The sequence below is a fragment of the Balaenoptera ricei genome, chromosome 18 (assembly GCF_028023285.1).
Source record: "Balaenoptera ricei isolate mBalRic1 chromosome 18, mBalRic1.hap2, whole genome shotgun sequence".
In the NCBI taxonomy this organism is placed as follows: Eukaryota; Metazoa; Chordata; class Mammalia; order Artiodactyla; family Balaenopteridae; genus Balaenoptera; species Balaenoptera ricei.
This window is the reverse complement of record NC_082656.1, coordinates 26,334,481-26,358,264: the sequence shown is the minus strand read 5'-3', so window position 1 is coordinate 26,358,264 and position 23,784 is coordinate 26,334,481. Positions and strand designations below refer to the sequence as shown.

At 42.4% G+C, this 23,784-nt stretch overlaps 1 protein-coding gene across 1 annotated transcript; it reads right to left on the bottom strand.

The window, feature by feature from the left end:
* Positions 1–2,640: 2,640 nt before the first annotated feature.
* OLFM4 (olfactomedin 4) lies at positions 2,641–23,102 on the bottom strand. The gene is made up of 5 exons (XM_059903115.1): positions 23,050–23,102; positions 17,932–18,084; positions 11,898–12,110; positions 9,903–10,062; positions 2,641–3,443 (listed from the first exon to the last, which is right to left on the bottom strand). The coding sequence occupies exons 3-5, from the start codon at positions 12,036–12,038 to the stop codon at positions 2,641–2,643; spliced, it is 1,104 nt and encodes a 367-aa protein (XP_059759098.1). The 5' UTR covers positions 12,039–12,110; positions 17,932–18,084; positions 23,050–23,102.
* Between the last annotated feature and the right edge of the window lie 682 nt (positions 23,103–23,784).

Below are 23,784 nucleotides of genomic sequence, written 5' to 3'. Positions count from 1 at the left end.
TTATCTAACCTCCCCCCAAATAATAAAATGTAGGGAACCCTGAGAGCCACTGATAACGTCCAGTTACCCTCTGCGGTAATTTGAGCCCACTAGTTCTCTTTTTCAAGAGGAAACCGGAAGAAACCAAACTCAAAAATCTTCCTGTGGTGTGATTCCACAGAGACAGAAAACAGATCAGTGGTTGCCAAGGGCTAGGAGCTGAGGGGAGGAGTGGGCTACAAAAGGCACAAGAGAAATCTGGGGGGATGATGGAAACGTTTTATATGGTAATTATCCTAGCTGTTACACAGCTGTATACATTTGTCAAAATTCATTTAATCATACATTTAACATTGGTAGATTTTACTGCATGTAAATTACATCTCAATAAAGCTGATTTAAATATATATACACATTTTTTTCCCAAAAGGGTGCTAGCTGATGAACCTTGAGCTAAAATTTCCATTGTGTAGCTACATTGCAGTAAACCCTCGGACCAGAATCCCTCGGTTGTTCAACCTTCCCAGCGGGGAGATTTCCTACAGGCAGCCACTGCAGGATGATACACCAGGTCCAGTGGCAAGGTTTTGAGGGGAATTTTCATGCAAACGCTTCTGTAGAAGTTTAAATAAGGAGCTGATTGCTAGAGTTATCTTGGCTTCCTGTCTCCTTTCCTGAATCTTCAGAGGTCATACTGTGTACTTGGTAGAAACATTCATCTGGAAAATTGCCTAGAGCCAGATTAAATATAACATCACTGTTTTTAACTTCTATCTCACATGACATACCTGTCTTTATCTTCATATCTTGCTGCATTTTGAAGGCCATACCTGTCTCTATGCTCAGCCCTGAAAGATAGAGAAAAAATCTTGCTAAAAATACTCAAAAATCTTGGCATGGATTAAAAATAAGCCTTTCAGTAAAACTCACTCCACTATCTTATCTCTCCTTTCAGCTCTAGGTCACTGGTGCCCCGACACATTCTTTTGGAGGAAAGGTATTCTTTCCCCAGTGTGGCCAGTTAGTCTGTTTGCTTTCTATCCAAGACCTCCTGTTTGGGGAAGATCTGGAAGCTTCAGACCCATGTTGATAGCTCAGTTGGAAAAGGAACATAAGCCACACAAATATAGTCTAACATTGGAAATAATCAGATCAGTCATGCAAATTAATAAGTACATAAGATCACATCCCTAAAGAAAAGAGTGCAGGCTCATACAACAAAAGCTGCCAGAGAGAATGGATTTTAAAGGGAAATGAGGACTAAAGAGCCAGCCCTGACTTTGGAGTCTTAAAAGGCATTGATGTTCTCTGCTCTTAGGTGTCCTGGCGTTTGGGAGGTAGCCATTCTCCGAACCTCACAGCAAGGTGTGGACTGGTAAGAGGGTTTTTTTATAGTAGAATAAAAGAGTGAAAAAACACAAGAGACAACACTTTTTCAAACCACATTTTAATCATTTATTAAAAGGGGAAGAATACAGCATTTAAGGAGCCAGTCCTATCAACGAAGACTTCTGAACATCAAACGAAAATAGACCAAGACGGGATGATAAAGCCATTTTTTTTCCACATCTCTTCCTCGAAAAAAATTAAAATTTAATTTTCTTACAAGTTTCAGGCTTAAAGACAAAAATTGCATGAAGCCATTGATATGACTTAATACAAGTCTAACGTATGCTCTAAGGGCTTTATTATAGAACCAGATAGGCTACCATTTTATCACGGCCGTTTGCTTTTCTTATGGTCTTAGAGTCGTGAAAGTAAAAGTTCATGATGAAACAAAAGAAAATTAGTTTTGTTTATCTTATATCTGTTCCATTAAAAACTGGTTAATTTTTTTTTTTTTTTAAGTAGGAGTTTGGGGGAGGTGTGAGAGGAATTGATTGGTAAGTCTGGTTCTAATCTTCTGAGCTGCCTTTGGAATGAAGTTATGAGGTGGGAGTCTTCTACTGACTCTTATGAAGGTCAAAAGAGAAAAGAAAAACCCAAGTGCCTCCTCTGCAGATCCATCTGGGACTGATTAGATAATTTAATGCCTAAAAGGACTTTTCTCCAGAAAACTCAGAGCATTTCACAGATAGAATACAAGCACACTGAATTTACTTATCTGATACATACAAAACATCGTTCCACATGCTAGTAAGAAAAACAAAGTTGGAGATTTGGACCCTCAAGGAGCTTCAGATATTAATCTGCCTAATTAAGCCCCAGATTTCTTTCAGATGTGGAAGAATTAACCAAGCTATATGGAGGGGAACTGGTCCTTGAGCCCTCTCTTTTGTACAAAGAATCCCCAAAGCCATACAGAGTTCTCTTTAAGTTCCTTAATTTCCAGATGTCACCTCACCAAAGGCTTCCTTAGAACCATGATGCCCCGAGACCTCTGACAACCCACCCACCCTGAAATGACCTTATTTCAGTTGAGGAATGCATCCCAGGAAGCAGGTGGCTTCCAAGAGAACTCAGCCAATCAGGGCAATGTCCTAAGTCTCTAGTGTGGTAGAACTCTGCTCCCAAACATTACAACTAAGCAGATACACTTTTGAATCCTGAGTCCCGCCCCCCCTTCCCATCCCTCACTCCCCCACAGATACCTAAATAAGTGGAGAAGACCATTTTTTGTCAACAAAAATTTTATTTCTCTCTACCCTAATACATAAAAGTTTACTGGGGTATCTGTTGGAAGACAAGATCATAATTCAGAAGGTAACCATCATTATAGACAAAAAGTTTCTGCTCGAAAGGATGATAGTTAATACTCTGTAGGTTTTCCTGCATCTTCTGCATTACAATGTTAAGTTTACCTTCTTTCCCTGTGTTTGTGTCATAGTAGTAGAAAATCTCTTCTGTTCTGGTGTTCAGAGTACGGGTGGCATACAGAACCCCACACACCATGAATGTGTTAGTAACAGATGGTTTATACTGCTTGGTATGCCAAGTGTTTAGCACCTCAAGTGTGGTGTCGTTGAGTTTGCTAATCACCATGTTACCAGTGCTGGCTTCAGTTGCATAAGTCACCCACAATCCATTCTCATCCACAGCCAAGTCGATATCTTGCCAACCAACATTAGCATAAGAAAAGCGGTTATTATAGGCAGCATCAGGGAGAGTTCGAGTCAAAGCAACTGTGTTGGTGGTCAGGTTAACTTTGGCAATGTCCCGGGAGCTGTACCAGTTGACATACATGTTATTCTTATAAACTACTGTACCACCACCTTGGCCATAGGTTATCCTGTTCTGTTGGGCATTTGCGTACAACAGCAAATCATCCAATGTATTGTAGAGTCTGTAATATTCCAAATATCTCCCATCAGTATTCAAAGGTGCCACCCAGTACAGCCCTTTGCGTGGATGCTGAGGAGAGTAATCCCGACCCCAGGCGCCATACTTATAGGAAAACCCTCTCCAGTTGAGCCGAATCATAACCGGTCTGCTGATGTTCACCACACCGCCGTGAGCACAGCTCCCTAGAGGAACAAGCAAATAAAAGGGCGTTCTTAGAGAAAATGAATGACAAGACACAAACAGTTTAATATCCTAAGAACCAAAGGAATCCATAAACATTTTTCTTGTCAACGTTCAATGACAACCGTGGTCCTGATGGAGAAGAGGCAAAACCTACTCTTGGTTTCAGTCTCAGTGCAAACCTGCTGTCAGTTCTAGAGAGCACTACCTTCTATTCACATGGATGAGCTTTCAATCTGGAAAATGGGGATAATGAAACTCCCAAGAGCCATATTAAAAAGCATTGAGGGCCCAGAAAGAGGAAAGGAGGACTTGGTGAATTTAATATATTTTCTTCTATGAGAAAGCGTTTTGTCAATAATTATTTTATTTCCTTTTTCTTATAGAGAGATCAAGAAAGTAAGATCACATGAGAATGCTACCCTATTTTCATAAAGCCAGAAGTTGCTATTCACCAGGGTCAGGGAGAACTGGGATGAAGGAGAAGTCTGTCCTAGGCAAGTCTTTCTTCCCTTCACCCTCTGCTCTTCCCTGGGACCCCAAGGGCATATCCACACCAGGTACCAATGATGCCCCAAGCTACTCTCAAAAGAGGAAGTTTTTACTATGGCATTTTAAAAGATACAGAAAGATGGTCCCCTAATGGACCTCTAAGAGGTCCTCTAATGGTGGGATTTCAGCCTTGAGAAGCCATGGAAGTTATTATAGGGCAACATTGCCTGCTCTGTGCCCAAAGCATAGCCGATCACATAGATCACTTGGTGACCCATCTCACTGCACAGTTACAAGGCGGGCCTTGCTGTTCATAAGCCATAGTCTACTGTGCCACAGAATGACAGGCAAGCACTTCATCGTTCCCAATCTGTTGCTGTCATTGTCACAATGTGTACAATCAAGTGGGACCAGACTCACCGGTCCTTGAATCTACATTCCCTGTAACACTTGGGCGCATAACTCAGTCTGGGCAATTTGGCCCTTTGCAGAGCCCTCCGTCTGAAATGCCTGCCAACCCAGACCGTTTATGAGTTATAAAAAATAAAATAAAATTCCTCCAGTATTTTTACAATAGCTATCTAAAGATTTGAACACACATTTTCTGGAATCTTAACAAATACCCTTAAAAAACTGGTCATAAATTTTATTGGAATTACAGAGAAAAGTCAACTTCAGATACATTTGAGATCATGTTCCCTCATCCTTTAAATGCTTGGAGGGAATCAGGGAGCCATGGAGAGTGTGTGAGGTGGGCTTGGGCCAGAAGCAGAGCTCCAAAGAATTGCCCGAGATTAACATTGTGGGGAGCAATGGGGTGCAAAGCGTTTGACTCTGAGTCCCTGCCTCTGACACACACGGAAAGACCCATTCCTTTCCTTGCTAAATGCCTCCTCTTTCTCCCCTCCTCATTCAAGGACTGTTCAGAGATGAAACCATTACTAGAAATCCTGCTTTTATTTTTCCAATCTGTTGGGGCTTTTTGGTCCTGGAATTAAATACGTGCTCCTTAAATGCTCTCATAAATCCGCAGTTGGTGGGAAAGCCAGCCAGCCATACAACAGGTAGAGAAATGAAACCACTCTGTACCCAACCTCAAATAATTTTGCGTATCATTAAGCAGAACACAGTCGCGGGTTTATTTTAATAATGCATGCACCATTTCATAAATAAAAAAGCAACGTGTGTTCAGCCAAGAGACTGCTCTCCACTAAAGAAATAATAAATAAAATTATAAATTATTATTTCCTCTTCTAAAAGTGATCTCTCAGATGAATGCTTGTTTGCTTTTGTTTACGAAACAATGCATGAATTATTAAAATAAAGTTAGCGGTGTGTTCAGTTTAATGATAACAAAAACTGTTTGAGTTTCCATATGTTACAAACTGGATTTTCTAGTTAAAATACCTTCCCGAGACCTTATTTATTCAACTACATTTCACTCTGAGGAAATGAAAGAAAGTCACTTTTTCCTTGCAGGTTAGAAGACTTAGGCATTATTTGCTTAATTGAATCTTGCCCTCCTTGAAAGGAAAGATTCCAAACCAACAGCAACAAATTATTTAAGGAAAACTTACGATGCATATAACACATTCAAGCATTTTATCATGAGATTAAAGAAAATAAACTATTCTGTCCTAGATGTGGAAATCCTCAGACATGAAGGAACCAAAATAAACTTCTCTTAAAAATCACTACTACTACTACTACTACTACTGTCTCATCATTTCACAAGTTGACCAGGTGATTAAAATTGTAGCTGGTATAAATATTAAAACTGCATGTCATTTAAATCTCTTTTCCTCACCCCACAACAATTCTAAACATCTCCTGTCCTTTTTGTCATCCTCTCTTTATCCTCTATCTCCTTTAGACCATTTTTAGAGCCCTGGCTCTCATCAAAGGAAGTGGAAATAAGAAGAAAACTAAGTATTCTTGTCCATGCTACAGATGTGGCTACAGCAGTGACAAACGGCTGACAAGGCTATGGCGGGTTTCCTCGACTCCTGGCGACAAACCGTCTTAGAAATAGGAGTGAAACTGACAGCCAACCCAGTGCCCACTGCTCATCCAGCCCAAGCAGAGACCCCATCCGCCCACCCCTTCTACACCGAGCTTCTCCCCGCCCTTTCTAATCTTGTACCCCTTCCCAGCCTGCATTTCAAGGTCTTAGAGATATTCCATTCCTTTCTTTCTTTATGCCAACTTTATCCTACCACTGGAACAACAACCCACTGTCCAACCCTGACCCGAGAATTATGAAAAATCAACGAATCCTTTTGCATTTCCTGATGGAAGAGAACACACCATAGAACTGAGAGTGAAGGTACCCTTTCAGCTACTCCGCAAGCAAAAAAGCCAAGCTAATTTGGTGTTAATCAGGTTGGTGAGTTATTGCAACTTCCTTGTCACTCTAGGAATCACAGGTGCACCTCTCTCTCCATTAGAGCATCTGTGGAGGGCAGCCTGGTACAGTGAAAACATTGCCAGATTCCAATTCAAATCCTGACTCCAGCACTTATGAGCTGCATATCCTTGAGCAAGTTACCTAAATTTCTGAGCCTCAGTGTCCTTACGTTAAAGGAAAAATAATGATACCTACTCTGCAGAATTGTGAGGAAGAGTAGACAGAAGACATATACATTAGACTCAATAAATGATAACGATCAGCATTATAATCACATCCATGTTACAAATGAAGGTTTACACGACTGTTTCCCCTCCAAGATAGTGGTTTCTGCAGGTTTCTGTACCTACCCTGATAATCCGAGTGCCCAGAACAGGACCAGCCACCCAGTGGCACCAAATTATGTTTGTGGAAATAAAAACTGATTAAATCCCCCAAACTCACCTTACCCTTATTTATAAAACTCTAGCTCTTTACCCTGGTACATAACTGAAAGTTTCCAAGAGCCTGGTATTCACTCCACTGAACATAATGCAAGGAACCCTCTACACCCGATAGCCTTGGTTGGCAATCTCTTCTTTGTCATGCAATTTATTAGATATGGCCATGGTATTCTGAAAATATCCTGGGAGGCCACATGGTGAGACTTTAAAATACTCTAACTTGGCTGTCTCATGGCTAGTAGCACTTTTTTTTTTAAAGCTAAAGATTATATACCAGCAGAGGAAACTTAATCTTGGATCCATCAATGCCCTCTCTCACCTGGGCAAGTGAACTTTGTCTGAGCAAAGACAATAATACAATTAAAATGGTTATAATCATAAAATGATTAAGATGAAATTGACAAAATGGATATATGTTACCTAACACTCTGTTCCTCCCTAGGCTTGGAATTTTGGCCGGTCACCCTACATCTTTCGTGGACCATTTACTGTGCACCTACTATGTGCCAACACAGATCCTTGCATCTTTGAGCACAACAGTGATGACCCCTGGGCATTCACATCCTATTTTCCTATCTGCAGTCCTTTAGATTCAGGGGGAGAACAGAGAGAAACTGAAGTCAGTTGTTTTCAGGGAAAACAGTTAATGAGCACACAAGGCCAATTATTTTAGATTAGAAAGTTCTATGAAATGAAGCAGAAAAGGATGCCATTTGCAGCATAAGCCATCTATAAAGCAGGTTTTATCGAACCCTAATGCTATGTACTGGCTCTCAGATCAAGCTGACCGCTGGGGTAGCGAACTGCAGCTGCCCTGAGGGCCCAAGAGAGCACAGAATTGCTTTATAGCTGAAACTTGCATAGAGTGTTTTTTGTTCCCCCCAACTCTGCAGTGAAAAAAAGCAGACAGGCCAGATTTTAAAGTCCCATAATAGTGCGAAACTTTAATTAAAGTCTCCACAGGCTCACAACTTTGTGGTGCCTGGGGATTTTCCAATTCTGCATTATCAACCAATCCAAACAGAAAGAGAGCAAGTGAAAGAAATTGATTTCAAAACATGACAAAAAGTCAGTTTAATATAAACATCATAAATATAATATGAACAGAGCTGGAGGAGGGCCAAGTGGCTTGGCAGGGATCCAGCTACAGCCAAGGTTGTGGGAAAGTGAGAGGAAATCTGCGTCCAATTTGTTTAAACAACACAGCTGGGCTGGGCTGGCTCACAAAAGTCTAAGTGTGAGGACCTGGGGGAAAGTTCTAGAAAAAAAAAAAGCTAACAAAAATAAGAAAACAGACTCACTGTTTTCTTCCTTAGATACTAAGCCATGTACTTTCTCCCCCACCACCGGCCCTGAGTTACTGAAGTCTAACCCTCGAGGTCCTGAGATGACAGGGAGCAAGGGGCCTTGCACTTCGGCCTCAGCTCTGTCACCAGCTGCCTGTGTGGCCTCAGGAAAAGCAGTATCCTCACCACTAAGTTCCCTCCTCTGAGACATGACAGCCCTGAATGTTCTTTCCTGCTCTAAAATGTCCTCATTCCAAGGGATGCATAGAAAACTGTGGCAGAAAAAAGCTATTTCATGAGGACAATTTGCTGAGGTTTAAAAAAGAGAGAGAAAGAAAAAAGGATGGGAGGGATGGAGGAAGGAAAGAAAGACTTGCTCAGGTAGTATCAGGAGTGGTTGCTGCTTGATTCCTGCCCTCAGGGAGCCCTCCATGGCCCCGCAGAATGAGCTCTCATTTCCAATGACGACGTTGACACCATTGATCCCAGACCACATTTAGCCAGGTTTGTTACAGAGGACAGAGCATGGCCTTTGTCCCAAACCTCTGCATGTCATACTGTGACAGATTCCCAACTGCAGAGGGAGGGAAGGTAGGGCTCTGAACAACACCAAGAGGCTTATAACTGTGGCAGTACTTAATTAAAGCCTTAAAGAAACCAGCGACACTGACAAGGATCCAGAAACGCATGGCCCAAAAGGAAGCAGGTTGTGACAATAGGAATGAATGAAAATAACAAGAGCTGTATGATTTGATGAACAGATACTGTCCCCGTTCAGGCTGAGATGCTCAGGATGTGCAAAGAGAGCTTCCCTATGACCCTGGCTCCAGGGCTGGACCCTGCGGCTTTAGTTCTCCTGGAGGGATGTGCCGGAATGCACACGGATCTAGCACTGCTTTTGTTTGCAGCAAGGTGTTCACTTCAATTATCCTCATTAACAACAATAACAATCACCAGTGTATAAATGCCAATCACAGAGCTCTGAGTTTCCCAAGACTTGTTTTGTGAATCCTCACAGCAACGCTGCAAGGTAGGTATTACTGTTCTCCCATTTTACCAAGGAGGAGATTAAGAGTCTTTCTGCTGTGGCTACAGAGCTGGAAAGTTCAGGCCTTTGGGGTCACAATGCCATGCCCCTGGCCCCTACACTCCACCGGCCCATTCAAGGAGGTACTTATGGGCACCCACCTCTATGCTACACTTAACCCCCTCCAAGGATGGTTCCTTAGAGAGGGCCACGCCATCTTTGCCCTCCAAGAATTCACAGTCCAGGAGGGACGGCAGGACACACCTTCACGTACTGGACACGTGGAGCCATCCGTTAAATCCTCAGTGGATCCTGGGATGCACTCCACAGCACGTGCATTTAAGGAAAGCAGGAAGGAGAAATAAAGAGGTGGAAGGAAGGAGGGAAGGAAGGAAGGAGGGATGGAGGATTCAAGGCGTAACCCAGCTCATCACATAAATGAGCCAATCAGCCCTTACAATCCCCAGGACAGCCCGGAGGGGATGCCACGCAGATTGCAGGCGCTTTCACCCGGCCCTTGATAACCAGACAATCACCGTGGAGACATTTCTTCTGTTAGTAAATGCAAAGAGGTTATGCGTAACTTATTTAATTTTGTCTTAAATCAACTCATCGTCTGTGCTTTTCCTCTGTGAGCCCCAGGACACAACAGTATGTAGAGCTCTGGTAGTTGAGATTAAAAAGCAGGGAAGAGTAAACTCAGAGCTACAAAAATCCCATCCTTCCTTCACCTCCACAATCCCAGAGCCCTTCCCCACCCAACCCTTAGCTCCTAATGGGGCCTGGTAAAAATGGGACCCCCTTACCTGGTGCAGGGGGAGGGGGTACGGCAGGAAGGTTTTCGACTTTAGAGTCCTCACATTCCTTGAGTTTCTCCTTCAGAGCCAGGATTTGTCGGCGAATGGCAAGGACATTGTTTTTGTCTAGCGTCTCAAGCTTCTCCACCAGGACAGTCATATTCCTTATCTAAGGAAATCAAAATTCAGAGTGACTTTATATTATTGTGCAATTTCCTTCATAAACATTCCAGGGCTGAATATGTCACTTAGGGAAACATTGCCAGAGAATACACCTGAGATTCTTCTGACTGGTTTCATTTGGAAGAATACATTTCATGGTTTAGCGTGAATGCCTGTCAGATTGCAGGCCGATGTGTGTGACAAGAAGAAAATGGCAAAGATTTTAACAGCTTTAATAACAGAGAACAGGCTCTGTCTAAGTATCCACAAGTGTCCATTAAAGTTCATCTCTAATAACCTTCCCCTATAAACTCGTGTTTACTCATGTCGTACTATAATTAAGTTTCTAATGAATGGTGAGGGCCAGAGAAAACCTAAATTCTAAAATACAGAACTGGAATTCTCAATGATAGCCCATGTCATGACTGTGCTAGTAAATTCTTGTTGATATAAATTACTCAAGCAAAAAATCTACAAACAATAAATGCTGGTGAGGGTGTGGAGAAAAGGGAACCCTCTTGCACTGTTGGTGGGAATGTAAATTGATACAGCCACTATGGAGAACAGTATGGAGGTTCCTTAAAAACTAAAAATAGAACTACCCACTACGACCCAGCAATCCCACTACTGGGGATATACCCTGAGAAAACCATAATTCAAAAAAGAGTCATGTACCACAATGTTCATTGCAGCTCTATTTACAATAGCCAGGTCATGGAAGCAACCTAGTGTCCATCGACAGATGAATGGATAAAGAAGATGTGGCACATATATACAATGGAATATTACTCAGCCATAAAAAGAAATGAAATTGAGTTATTTGTAGTGAGGTGGATGGACCTAGAGTCTGTCATACAGTGAAGTAAGTCAGAAAGAGAACAACAAATACCGTATGCTAATACATATATATGGAATCTTAAAAAAAAAAAAAAAAAAAAAAGGTTCTGAAGCACCTAGGGGCAGGACAGGAATAAAGACACAGCTGTAGAGAATGGACTTGAGGACACGGGGAGGAAGAAGGGTAAGCTGGGACGAAGTAAGAGAGTGGCATGGACATACATACACTACCAAATGTAATTTAGATAGTTAGTGGGAAGCAGCTGCATAGCACAGGGAGATCAGCTCGGTGCTTTGTGACCACCTAGAGGGGCGGGATAGGGAGGATGGGAGGGAGACACAAGAGGGAAGAGATATGGGGCTATATGTATATGTATAGCTGATTCACTTTGTTATAAGGCAGAAAGTAACACACCATTGTAAAGCAATTACACTCCAATAAAGATGTTAAAAAAAATAAAAAATAAATTACCCAAGCCTAACATTAATGGGATAGTCTTTACCCACAGAGCTTAAAAGGCTTCACGAAAACATCCTCACAAGAAACTCCTTTAAAGAGGCTTGTGGAGTATGTGGAGAAGCATTCCAAGAGGGATCCGGACTATGTGATCATTCAAAAGGAGAAACAGACCTAGCAAATCCAAAAGTGTGGTCTTCTAGTCCCGTGAGGAGAAATCCAGAACAGAGAAGACCCCTTGATCTAGCTTGGCCATGGAGTTGTTCACACTTATGTCATCTCTTTTCTAGAGACACTGAAAGGCCATTTGGTTCTGGGGCAGGACTCTGACCGTTAGACAACACCTACTCCTCAATCAGCATGTTCCCAATGTGTGTAATTTACTGTTCAAAGCCAGGCGTCCATCTAAAACAGAACACGGGCCTTGCCAGGCGGTCATGAGAGAGTACAGAATTAGACGTCGGAAGAGGGACTCCGATCCTGGTCCTAGCACTTGCTCACTGAAGAGACTTTATTATTAATGCACAAGAAGTGATTTCATTCCTTACCTCCACTTCCAGCTGGTCAACGATCACTGAGCTTCCAACAAAACCGACCTTCAGCTGTTTGATCAGTTTCTCCATCTCCTTCACTTCTATCTTGATCAGCTCAAAGTCCAGTTCAGTGTAAGAAATGGTATCTTTTTCCATGATCTCTATTCGGACGGTTAGGTTTGAGAGCTTCTTTTCATACACGCTGATTAATTGCACATACTCCTTCACCTGGAGGGGAATCAAACAGCTCAAGTCAGTTTTCAGAGTGATGTCATACAGCGTTCCTCCACTAACCAAGTCCTCGGGGACTATTTGATTGCCTTCAATCTTTTTTAAGTAAAGAAATGGATCAAAAATATATTTACCTAAATATTTTTTAAAATCTATCCAAATACAAAGAATTTATTATTACAGTGGGGGAGAGGGTGGATTTTGCACTTGCCTAGACTAAAAATAATTGTGCTTCAGGATCGTCATTCGCAAGCATATTTTAATCTCCCTTTTAATGTTTGAAGATATTAGCTCGTCAAACTAAACTCGTTTGAATGTCTTTTGCCCGCCCTCCTCTGCTTAGTACACATGCTCTAAATCAGGGTTTCCCAACCTCAGCACTATTAACATTTGGGAATAGGTTGTTCTTTCTTGTGGGGGGCATTTTTGTGTATTATAGGATGTTTAGCAGCATCCCTGGCCTCTAGATGCCAATAGCACCTACCCACCCCCCAGCTGTGACAACCAAAAATGTCCCAGACATTGCTAAATATCCCCCAGGGGCAAAATCACCACCACCACCCCCTTCCCTCCATTTAGAAACACCGCTCTAAATCTAAGTATTTTCTAGAAGAGGGAGAAATGCTCTGAGAAGAATTTCTTCTCTGATCACCAAATGCAATGAGTTTTGAGCCCCTCTGCCTTCTACAGAGTGGCATAAAGACTCAACTTACAAATTATGGTTTTCTCCAGATATATGCCCAGGAGTGGGACTGCTGGATCATATGGTAGCTCTATTTTTAGTTTTTAAAGAAACCTCCATACTGTTCTCCATAGTGTCTGTACCAATTTACATTCCCACCAACAGTGCAAGAGGGTTCCCTTTTCTCCACACCCTCTCCAGCATTTAGTATTTGTAGACTTTTTGATGATGGTCATTCTGACCGGTGTGAGGTATTGTAGTTTTGATTTGCATTTCACTAATAATTAACAATGTTGAGCATCTTTTCATGTGCCTTTTGGCCATCTGACGTCTTCTCTGGTGAAATGTCTATTTAGTAACTAACAAGAACCTACTGTATAGCACAGGGAACTATACTCAATATTTTGAAATAACCTATAAGGGAAAAGAATCTTAAAAAAATACATATATATATGTGTATAACTGAATCACTTTGCTGTACACCTGAAACTAACACAACATTGTAAATCAACTATACTTCAATTTAAAAAAAAGATCCAACTTTCTCCACAATATGTGAGGGTATGTGCAACTGTAAAGTACACATTTCATTAAGTGCACCCACATATTTATTCCAAGTTTATTCCAAGAACTGATTATTGCAATCAGACCTTTAAATTACACATTTGTTGCATATTTTTGAATGTCTGATCATTAAGTTAAAATACTTGCAAAAATTCCCATGGTGGTTTAGTGTATAATTGGAATCTCCAAATGGATATTTCAATAAACACAGTTGGTGGCTCTTTCCGTATCTGATCTCTGGAAGAAATGTCATGGCTTTTTTTAAGGATCTGCTCATCAAAAGTTGCCGGTTTTATATTCTTTTTAAAAATTTGAAGAGAAGTAATACTTTTCCCACAAACTTCACTAATGTCAAGAAGCTGATCCACAGGGCCTGGCTGAATTCAGAGCCAGATGTCAGCCTCTAATCTTCCTAATACCAAAAGCAGCCCTAACTTCTGTCATTTTAGCCCTTCCACTTAACCCCACTGTACAAATTAGACACATAGGCCATGAACATAAAGGGCTAGGGCTTCAGGCGAAGAGGATTTTAATGAAAGTTGAAAACGCAGCCTTTGGCACTGCTAGTGTATCTCCTTCATCAACTGATGCTCATTGCCATTAGAGGATGCTGATAAGGCTGGTGACATTTTGGTGGATAAGGAGGTTAAAAAAAAAAATATATATATATATATATATATATATATATATATATATCTAGCAAGTCCCACTCAAAAGTACAAACACATATATAAGGTAGCCAGGTTTCAACTTCTCCAAAAATCAGGCATAAAACCTTGGCTGTGAGAAAAATAATAATAATAATGAAGTGCCAACCCATGGCAGAAATGGAAGTTTGTGAAATGAATATTCTTGTTGGCATTTGGCCTTGCCAGCTCTTGGAACAAATGAAACACCCTCAGCTTTCCTGGATCATTTTGGTGGCATATCACAGCTGTTGTTCTATAAAAAATGAGTAGTTCAACTGTCATTTCTGCTAAATAAAATGTGGCTCTCCTGGATTCTCACTGCAAACCTCAGAGAACACATGGTGGTGGGCCTGCCCTTGTTCTGCCCCAAAGTAAAGGGTCTCTACAGATCTGTTTGGGGAAAATCTTGAGGTTCCTTCAAGAACTGGACTTGACTGGAATGTCAAGAATAGCTCCGGGATGTTCAGGAAAATTGGAATCGTCCATGGAGTTACAGAAGGCAGGAGAGAATTTGAGAATGGGCCAGAAAGACGTTGTGGTGTGAATGTTACTAATTTAAATAGATTGTGAGTCTAAACTCTTCATGTGTACGGATCTCTAGTGTTGAGATGGAATGGACAATTCTGGAAACATCCCAACTCTCCCTGGGAGGTGCAGCCTCAGCAGAGGTGCCCGGTTTACCTGGGGATGTGTAGCAAGAATATGTGTCCAGCCCTACAGGGACACTTCCCTGGGTCAACATTTTTAATGTAAAGCTCCCCGTCACTACAAGTTTGAGCTTTAGACGACTCATCTACACTTGCCCTCAAACCCTCAGCCCTTCATTCAGAGCTCCCATTCTTCTGTTTGTTATGCACGTATCATGTCATTGATGGGTTCTAAGCATCAAAATCTCTTTGGGGGGTTGTTGCTCTATACAGTCAATGTGGTCTTGTAATAGATAGGGATGCAGCCCCAGCTGGCTATTAAGCTAAAGAATTAGTTGGCTTGTGTTTCTGCCAGTTCCTCAAAACCTGTGATCATCACCATAGCTAGATTAATTGAAATAAATAAATGTACTTTACCACATACTGTCATTTTAATATATTTTTTAACAGCAAGATTAATTGAGCTTGAATTGGCCGTCAAGACATATGAAGCACTTTGCAGCTAGATCCACCTAAGCTCAAATCTGGCTTCAGTACTTCGTGGACAAATCACTTAATTTCTCTAAGCCTTCATTTCCTCCTATAAACTGGGGGTAACGGTATCAAGCTCACAAGATGATTGTAAACTCTAGAGATAATGTATATTAAGTGCCTGGTGTAATGGATGCCCTATAAATTACAGCAATTATTAGACAGTGATTTCAGGTTTTTTTCAATCTGACCTTTTAATTTATTATATTTCACTGCACAAAACGTCGCTCAATAGGTGTTGTTTGTTTATGGGTTGCCTAAATGTCTCCCAGGCTGCCTCAACCCTCTCATGCATGAGGAACTATTAGCAAAAGTGTCATATTTAAATAACTTGCCCCAAAGACCATAACCCTCTAGAGAAAAAAAAATTCTGAGCCGCCCTCTGTGTTGTCTCCTTTCTAAGTACAGTCACACAGGGACATCTCATAACAACAGAAAAGTATAAAATGCTTTCAGCATCTTATGTAGAGGCCGTCCCTGTCTTCTCCGTGTCCTGACAGATAATGAATCAAAGTAAGACAGTCCAAATCCTTTTCTACTGGCCTGCCCAAACGGGCGTTCCCCCAGGCCTCTAGATAAACGGTGATTTCCAAGGCAACCTAGGGACAGCTATAATAATTCACCTGGAAACTCAAAAGCCCTCAGCTGAAGAGATACTTTTGGATGGAAGGCATTACTGACCTGGTGCATCTCTTCTTAGAGAATGATAACCGCATGGCAGAGAGGCAAGATAATGACTGAAAGAGAATGATTCCGAAGACCCAGATTCCTGACCTGGCTTAACCAGCCAAAAGACCTTTACATTTATGTCTCTTTACCCTCATGAACCTCAGTTTTTCCATCCCTACAATGGGGTAAAGAACACTGGTTTACGTGCCTTAAAGGGTTGCTTGAGAGTAGAACCGGAAGCATTTAGAAAAGCACAAAGGGAAGCTTTTTACTGTTATTGTTGATATCCTCACCTGTCACACCCCGAATCCATTATGCAAATCTCAGTGGGCAGGTCAATTCCTTTCTTAGGCCTCAATCATGATTTTTTTTTAGAACCAGCTACTGACACTTTCAGAACTGGAAGTTTTTCCACCTAGTCCACACTTCTTCCCTGCCAATTATTAGTGAGGCGGATACCACCTGCCCCCCTTACAGGATTGGAATTAAATGTCCCAGACTCACAAACCTCTCCCTGGAGCAGCCTGGGGTTTCAAACTGCCCTTCACATCCCTGCCAGCCAAGAAGACATGCATATCAGTAGCTTCCACTATTTCAAAGCAAATGACTCTAACTGAAAAGATCTTTACCTAGGATTTTCCTCCACTTGTTATGTTTTTATGCAGAACTTCTTATCTGTACTTGATTATGCTGGAATAAGACTATGAATATTAATGAGTGGAATTTATAATTTAGTTCTGTGCCTTTTCTGCTGATTAATTCAAGGACATTTTATTTCTTGAGAAGCTAGGTTCCTGGAGTCGTCAAACACATTTTCCTGGACACTCATTTAAACTTAGAATATTTATCTACCAATTCAGGTTGAAATCAGGGGCTCAGCCTCATCAGAACTTTTGTCTTAAAAGAGAGCTAGGCTCGATGTTGAGGTAGCTGAGCTGAAATTTCTTGGGAAAACTTATTTTGAATCTTGCAGGGAAGCCAGAGCTCCTTGTAAATTAATGGAATGGTATTAAATAATGCATAACGTGATGATAGCCTAGCTTGGACTTCACCTGTACAGAAGATGGAAGCGCTTTTGGTTGATTTTTAACTTGGCTAAAAAGGTTAAAGGGGTCAAAACTGGAATGCCAAGTTCATTCCTCCAGCCAGCTCAGAGAAGGGCTAACCCCGTGAGATGACTTCCTCTGGCTGGAGAAAGCAGTAATCAGGGGGTCAAGTGGAGGTTTTTATCAAGGCTGAGCCACCTACTAGTCTCATTTCAAATTCCCAGGGAAGCCTTCGGTTTGGGGCTAATGCTGGATGCATTCGATGTAATGTCCCTGCTGAGACAATAGAGGCTAACCCCAAGAAAGAGAGAGAGGGAGAGAAGAAAGAGAGTGAATTGAGAAGAGAAAATAGGAGGAAGATAGAGGAAAAGAGGGAGGAAGGAAGGAAGATGAGAGGGAGATTTGTGGGAGGGGAGGAGGAGAAGGAAGGGGAAAGACCAAAAGCAAGAGAAGACCAAAAAAAGTAAAAAACAAAAACAAAATAAGAAGGAAAAGGGAAAGAAAGGACTGAGGCAAGAGGAGAAATAGAAATGAAGGAAAGGAGGAATGGAATAGAATAGGCTGGAAAAAATGCAAGGGCAGGAAGATAGAACATAAAGAGGACAGAGGAGAGGAAAGAAAAGAAGGCAAAGCTGGAGGAATGACCAAGAAGAAGACCAAAAGGAAGAAGCCACAAAACCAAATACAGATTTCAGAGTTGAAATTTACAGGGAGAGCTCAGGCTTCTTTCCAGCTGCACGCACACCATAATACTGAAGAGAGTTTATCCTGTGGCGTGACTCACCTCCATCCCATCTTCTTCCTGTGCTCTCACTCTTCCTGCTATAAAGAACTCCATAGGTTACTGTGAAATAAATGCTAAAGCTTCCATTAGATGCAAATGTGCTCTTTGATACAGTGAAGAAAGGCTGCTTATAAAGTCCTGAATAAAAAGTATTTTGTTTGTTCTTAAGATATTGTTGGAAGAGGAAAAAAGAATAAAATACTTACTATAGAAAGCTCTTTCTCGAACTTCTCGGTGACAGTTTGAGCTATGATTTCCAAGCGTTCCACTCTCTCCACAGGAAAGGTGGTGTCTGGCAGGATAACGGAGCACTGACAGGTCCCATGGTCATCCTTGGAGCCGGTGAAATTGGACAACGACTGTAAATAAAAATAAGTTCAACATCAGTAATAAGCCGGGAAATGAGCCTTTGGCAAGGGGAGTGACAGAAACTGGCTTGTCAAAAGAGTGCTCAGAGGCAAGCGAGTGGAGTTCAATACATAAATGAATGGAATCATAGAAACACCCCAAAGCTGCTGCCATGTCTCCCAAGTGTAGCTCAGTGTTCAGCCACCTCTCCACCTGTTAAGCAAACCATATCATTCTCCTCTCTGGAAGAGTCTTTAAGGAAACTACTACTGTCCCCATGTAAGGAAAAAGAAATAAAGAAGTGATGAGAGGACTTCCCTGGTGGCGCAGTGGTTAAGAATCCGCCTGCCAATGCAGGGGACACGGGTTCGAGCCCTGGTCCAGGAAGATCCCACATGCCGCGGAGCAACTAAGCCCGTGAGCCACAACTACTAAGCCTGTGCTCTGGAGCCCGCGAGCCACAACTACTGAAGCCCACACGCCGCAACTACTGAAGCCCACGTGCCTAGAGCCCGTGCTCCGCAACAAGAGAAGCCACCGCAGTGAGAAGCCCACGCACCACCACGAAGAGTAGCCCCCGCTCGCCACAACTAGAGAAAGCCCGCACGCAGCAACAAAGACCCAACGCAGCCAAAAAATATAAATAAATAAATAAATAAATTTATTTTTAAAAAAGAAAAAGAAGACGCGATGAGAGTCCTAAGTTGGCAAATCTATCACTTACTGGACCTGAATTCTCTTTAAGTCTCTGTTTCCTCATCTGTCAAATAGAGATAACCTGCTTCACAGGGTTGTTCCCAAGAGGAACCAAGTAATGTAAACCAAGTCCCTGGCACATGGCAAGTGATCAGTAAATGTCACTCTCCTTTTCCTTCTACGCCCTCATTTTCTTTTCCACACTTCTACCCCAGCCCCAACCCAATGCCTTTCAGGAAAGTGAGGAAAACATCAAGGATGTGGGTTACAGTGAAGCTATGCAATGCAAATTCACATCCTCTCTTCACCTGGGAAAGTGTGTAATTAACATCCTTCAAAATGGCAACAAACCAGCCATTTGTTAAAAACTGAGCAATGTATGAGTTTGAAGATTTTGTGCAAATTCTTTTTAAGTTTTCCAGCTTATCACTTGCAGAAAAGTCATTTTAAAATATTTGATGTTTCTTTAATATATTCAGGCTCACACTTTGGTGCCACTGCATATTTTAAAATGACAGGTTTGAAAGATCCTGTTTTTCTTTTGTCCCCTTTGAACTTCCCCAAGGGGATCCCAGCACAATTAACTTTTTTTATTACTACAATTGCCTTACAGAGTAACTCTTGGCAGCCGACTGACTGTGCCTTTCAATGATCTTCTCTGACGGCCAGCCCAAAACTCACCTGTGGAACATCAGCCCGAAGGGTCTCTTTCTGAAACTACCAAGGGGAGAGCGATGGTTTTCAGAGTCTGAAGAAATGCAGGCTACACTTCTCAATATTTCAGTGATTTAATGTCTACCACCTTCCCTGATTCCTGAACAAGCTGGACGTGGATGCTTCTATAATCAAGATCTAGTCCATCAGTGACCTCTGAACCAATTAATTCAGGCTTTTGCAGCCAAATTGCTTGTTATTTTAACCTAATCTTCTATAAGATGAACAAATACATATATATATATATATATATATATATATATATATATATATATATATATTTGTACGCAAAACTCTCTGTGCCACGTTAATTCTTGACATTGGCCTCAACTTTCTTTGCCAATCACACCCCACACCTGCAAAAACTGGGGAGTAAGGAGGAGGGACGAGCAGGTTTATGCTGAACACTGGGGGTGGGAGGAGAGTAAGGGAAGGGCCTTTGCCAGGGACAAATAAAGACTAGACAAGCCACACCAGGAGCCTGTCAGAGAGCAGCTTCCCTGGGAACCAGCTTTATCACTCCCACGGAAGGTAGAAGGACTCTAGCTCAAGCGTGCCAAGGCTTTTGCAGGAGGACTTGTCCATGTCATCATGGACTTTTGAAGAAATAGCTTATTATAATAACTGTCTACCAAAAAAACAACGGTCTTGCATCGCATTTTGACAAGGGGAGGTCAATTAGCTGTACAAGACAGGGTTGGACCATTCTGAGAGTTCTTGAAAAAGCTCTGTCAACTCCATAAACAGTAGAGATCATCAAGCAGTCTCTAGACAATCAACTAGAAACTACTAGCTCACAACTTTTTTATCCTGAAGTTCACCTGAAAGGCAGGCAAATAATTATGAGACCTGCTGATAGCCATTCCACTGTCTTGTATTGAACATCTCTGTCCTAGCACAGTGGACTTCCCACCTTCCATCCTGCTTATCATCAGCCCAGCGTGCTCAGCTGACATCAAAATGGTCCATAAGTTTGATCAGTGTTTCCCATTAGAGATATTTCTGCTCCTCGCATTCAAAGACCATGAAACGAATGGTGATGGGTCTCTTTCTGTGGCAAATGCTTAATCTCTATGTGAGTGTAATATGGGGGATGGGAGACAGAAAGAAGCACTTGTCCCCTTGGCCTTTGGAAGGGTATGTGATCCCCCTGTGGACCCCACAGACACCTTACACTGATCAGTTCTCACTCGGCCTGTGTTCATTTCACATTTACTGGTGTCTACAACTTGCCAGGCTCTGGTCTGGAGCTGGACAAATAAGAGACAAATAAGGAGACAAATAAGACCCACTTCCGGCCCAGTGAGTCAGGCCCCTTGTCGTTATGAAAGCCTTAGTGTCTTTTTCCTCAACAAGCCCTTTAGCCTGATGACAAAAGCATGTGACTCGAGGTTCTGACTCTGCCAGTTGCTGTGTGAGGTGAAGCACCAAGCCTTTTCTTGTCTGTGAATTGAGGACCGTGATAGCAGCTCCCCTCTTTGCAGGGCGACACCTGAGGCTGGCGGAGTGCTCTGAGCACTCCAGCGAAGGTGCGACTCACATTTGTGATCTCAGGTTGCAATTGGTTCTAATTAGCAGCCAAGTCTAAGTGCCTGTAAAGATTCAAGGCATAAAATAATGGTACTCAACATTTTCAAAGTACAGAAAATGATATGTTTGGAACTTGCTCAATGACAGTTATAAAGGGGTTTTCCTTTCCACTTTGCAAAGAGCTCATCAAGCAGCCCTAGAAAACTGGGTTTATAGCGGAAGTGACACCTAGCCTGCTGTAAAAAAGAAGTTGGAGATGTGATACTAACTCACCAGAGGGAGATAAGTAAACCAGGAAGGAAATTAAAACCTCTAAGTATAATTTAACTACCATTCCTTATCTACTTTTAAATATTTATCTTTTTTTTTTTTTTTTTTTTTTTAATATTTATCTTCTTACCAAACAACAGACACTTTGGGTTTCTCTGTTTCTTGACCTATATTTTCTTTTCTATTATTTTAGCTGATCACCTTACCTAAAAACTGGTTTCTGATTGGTGATAAAACCTCAAAATATACTACTAATTTTCATTTTAATCTTTTTAAAAAAATGCTAACCAGTTCTCATTGTCCCCAGAAGTCATTTAGTATCATGGAATAAAATGATATGTCTGATTTCTGGCTACAAAGAATCTTGGTGCATATTCATGATTCCCAAGCCATTCTCTTCTTCAAAATAAGCACTTTAAATCTATACTCTCTGAAAATATAGAAAGCTGCATGGAGAGAGATGGTGAAGAGCATGAACAACTAAGTTTGAGCTGTATCACTGGCTAGTTTATTGACTTTAAGCCAATGCCTTCATCTCACTAAGCCTCAGTTTTCACATCTCTAAAATGGGACAATTAATTGTACTTACCTCTGAGGTTAAATAAGATAATATATATTCTGCACTTAACGTAGTCCTGACATTTATAAGGCACTCAGTAAACATTGTTACTGCCATTTCTGAGCCCTGTCCCAACCATTTCATTTCATAATCGACAAATTTTCATTGCCTTTGAGGTTCTGATGGTGAAAGGAAAACAAAAGTCTTTTCCTCCTCTTTTCCCGTTGGCCCTTCCATTCAGATGATCCTATAAACAGCGACCTGACCTGTAAGTAAAGATCATAGAAGTGCAGAGGACAGCCTCGGGGGGAGTTGAGACTCCCCCACTCCAAATCACAACTTAGCAAGGAAAGCCTAGGTTTTGCAGAGCAGGACTCCTACAGAGAAGCCCAGAGGTGATGGAGGGAGGAACTGCTTCCTGCACCTTAACTTCTCACCCCTCTGTGCCTCTTTCCCTTTCTTCAAAGGAGATCCAAAGAGGGCTCATCCCCTAAAGAACGAGGCTAACTGCACGTTGTAGAGATGTGGGCTAGCTGGACCAGTCCCTTTCTAGTGCATGCTTTGTTTTTCATTCGTTTGTTTGTTTGTCTTGTTTGTTGCTACTGCTATTGTCATTCTGAGCTGGAAATGGCTCTTAAGATTCCTTATAAGAAAGACTGAAAAGAGTTAACACTCCTCCAGGGAACTGTGCATGTGTAACAGCACTTTCCCAAAGACCAGGGACCCCTCCTCCACCTTCTGTCACCTATCTCCCTTACAAACAGGCTCAGAGAAACTGTCAGGTCTCCAACCAAAGCACTGTGGGTCCCTGATAGCCGCAAATCAATTAGACAAACTTCTGGAGCTTCTACTGGCAGGGCTCATCCCCTAACAGCTGGTATCTGGGAGAGAACCCCGGCATCTTCATTTATTTTAGTCCCCTCCACCCTGCCCCGATTCTAAAGTGCAGCCAGGTTTGAGAACCTCTTGAAAGCTTAGATTCTTTCCCTAAAGCCCCCAGCCAGAGAACCGAAAGGCTGTCTCTCCTGCTAACAATTCAATTATTTTACCCAGGTTTTAATTCATTTTCAGGGCACCTACAATTAACAAAGGGAGTCGTAAATCTTCTCGAGTGTTCAGGCCTAGCCATCCGTGAAATTATATTCAGTTCCCCAAAGAGCCAGAGGAAGGGAAGGAACGCGGCTATCAGACTCTGGGGCATCCTCACCTGGGACTCGGAGCTGGAGCTGGACCAGCCAGAGCCAGAGGTGGAGGTGGAGCTGGAGCTGAAGTCAGAGGTGAGGAAGGAGGTGGAGGCGGTGGTGGGAAAGTGGGTAGAGGTGGCGGTGGTCCCCCAAACACTCGCAGCATCTGAGTGGAGGAGGCACAGAAGGGCCAGCAGGCAGGGGAGGTCTGGCTTCATCTTATGCTCTGGGCTGGGGCCACTGGCTGCTGCAGGAACTCCAGGGCCTCTTATAGTGCCCAGTGGGGATTTCCCCTCGGGCCAGTTTGCAGGGAAAGAGGAAGCTGCCAGAGAGCACCTGAGCACCCAGGAAGGTGAGGACAGCCGGGAACTTGAGTCACCTGCACATCCGGTCCTGGGCCCCACCCTGCCAGCTGCCCTTAAATCTGGGTATCTCTTACCAAATCTTAGCTCAAATGCACTTTTTCAAGCCCAATATCTGGTTTCTGACTTGACGCTTCCTTGAAACAGATGGGATGAAAGTAGTCTTTGTGGATGAAAAGAGCTTGGGGACCCCAGGAAGGAAAAGTAAGCCTCAATCTTTTGCCCAGAAGCCATCTCTATTTGTCCCCTGCCCCCCATTGTCCTGCATGCTGCTTTCCAGGGAAAGCTAGGGAACTCCATCTGGAGACTGTGACTCTCCCCAGGGGATTCCCTCTTCACTGGCTACTGCCCAGGCTGTCTCTGACCGCTCCCTTGCAGTGTCTCTGACCGCTCCCT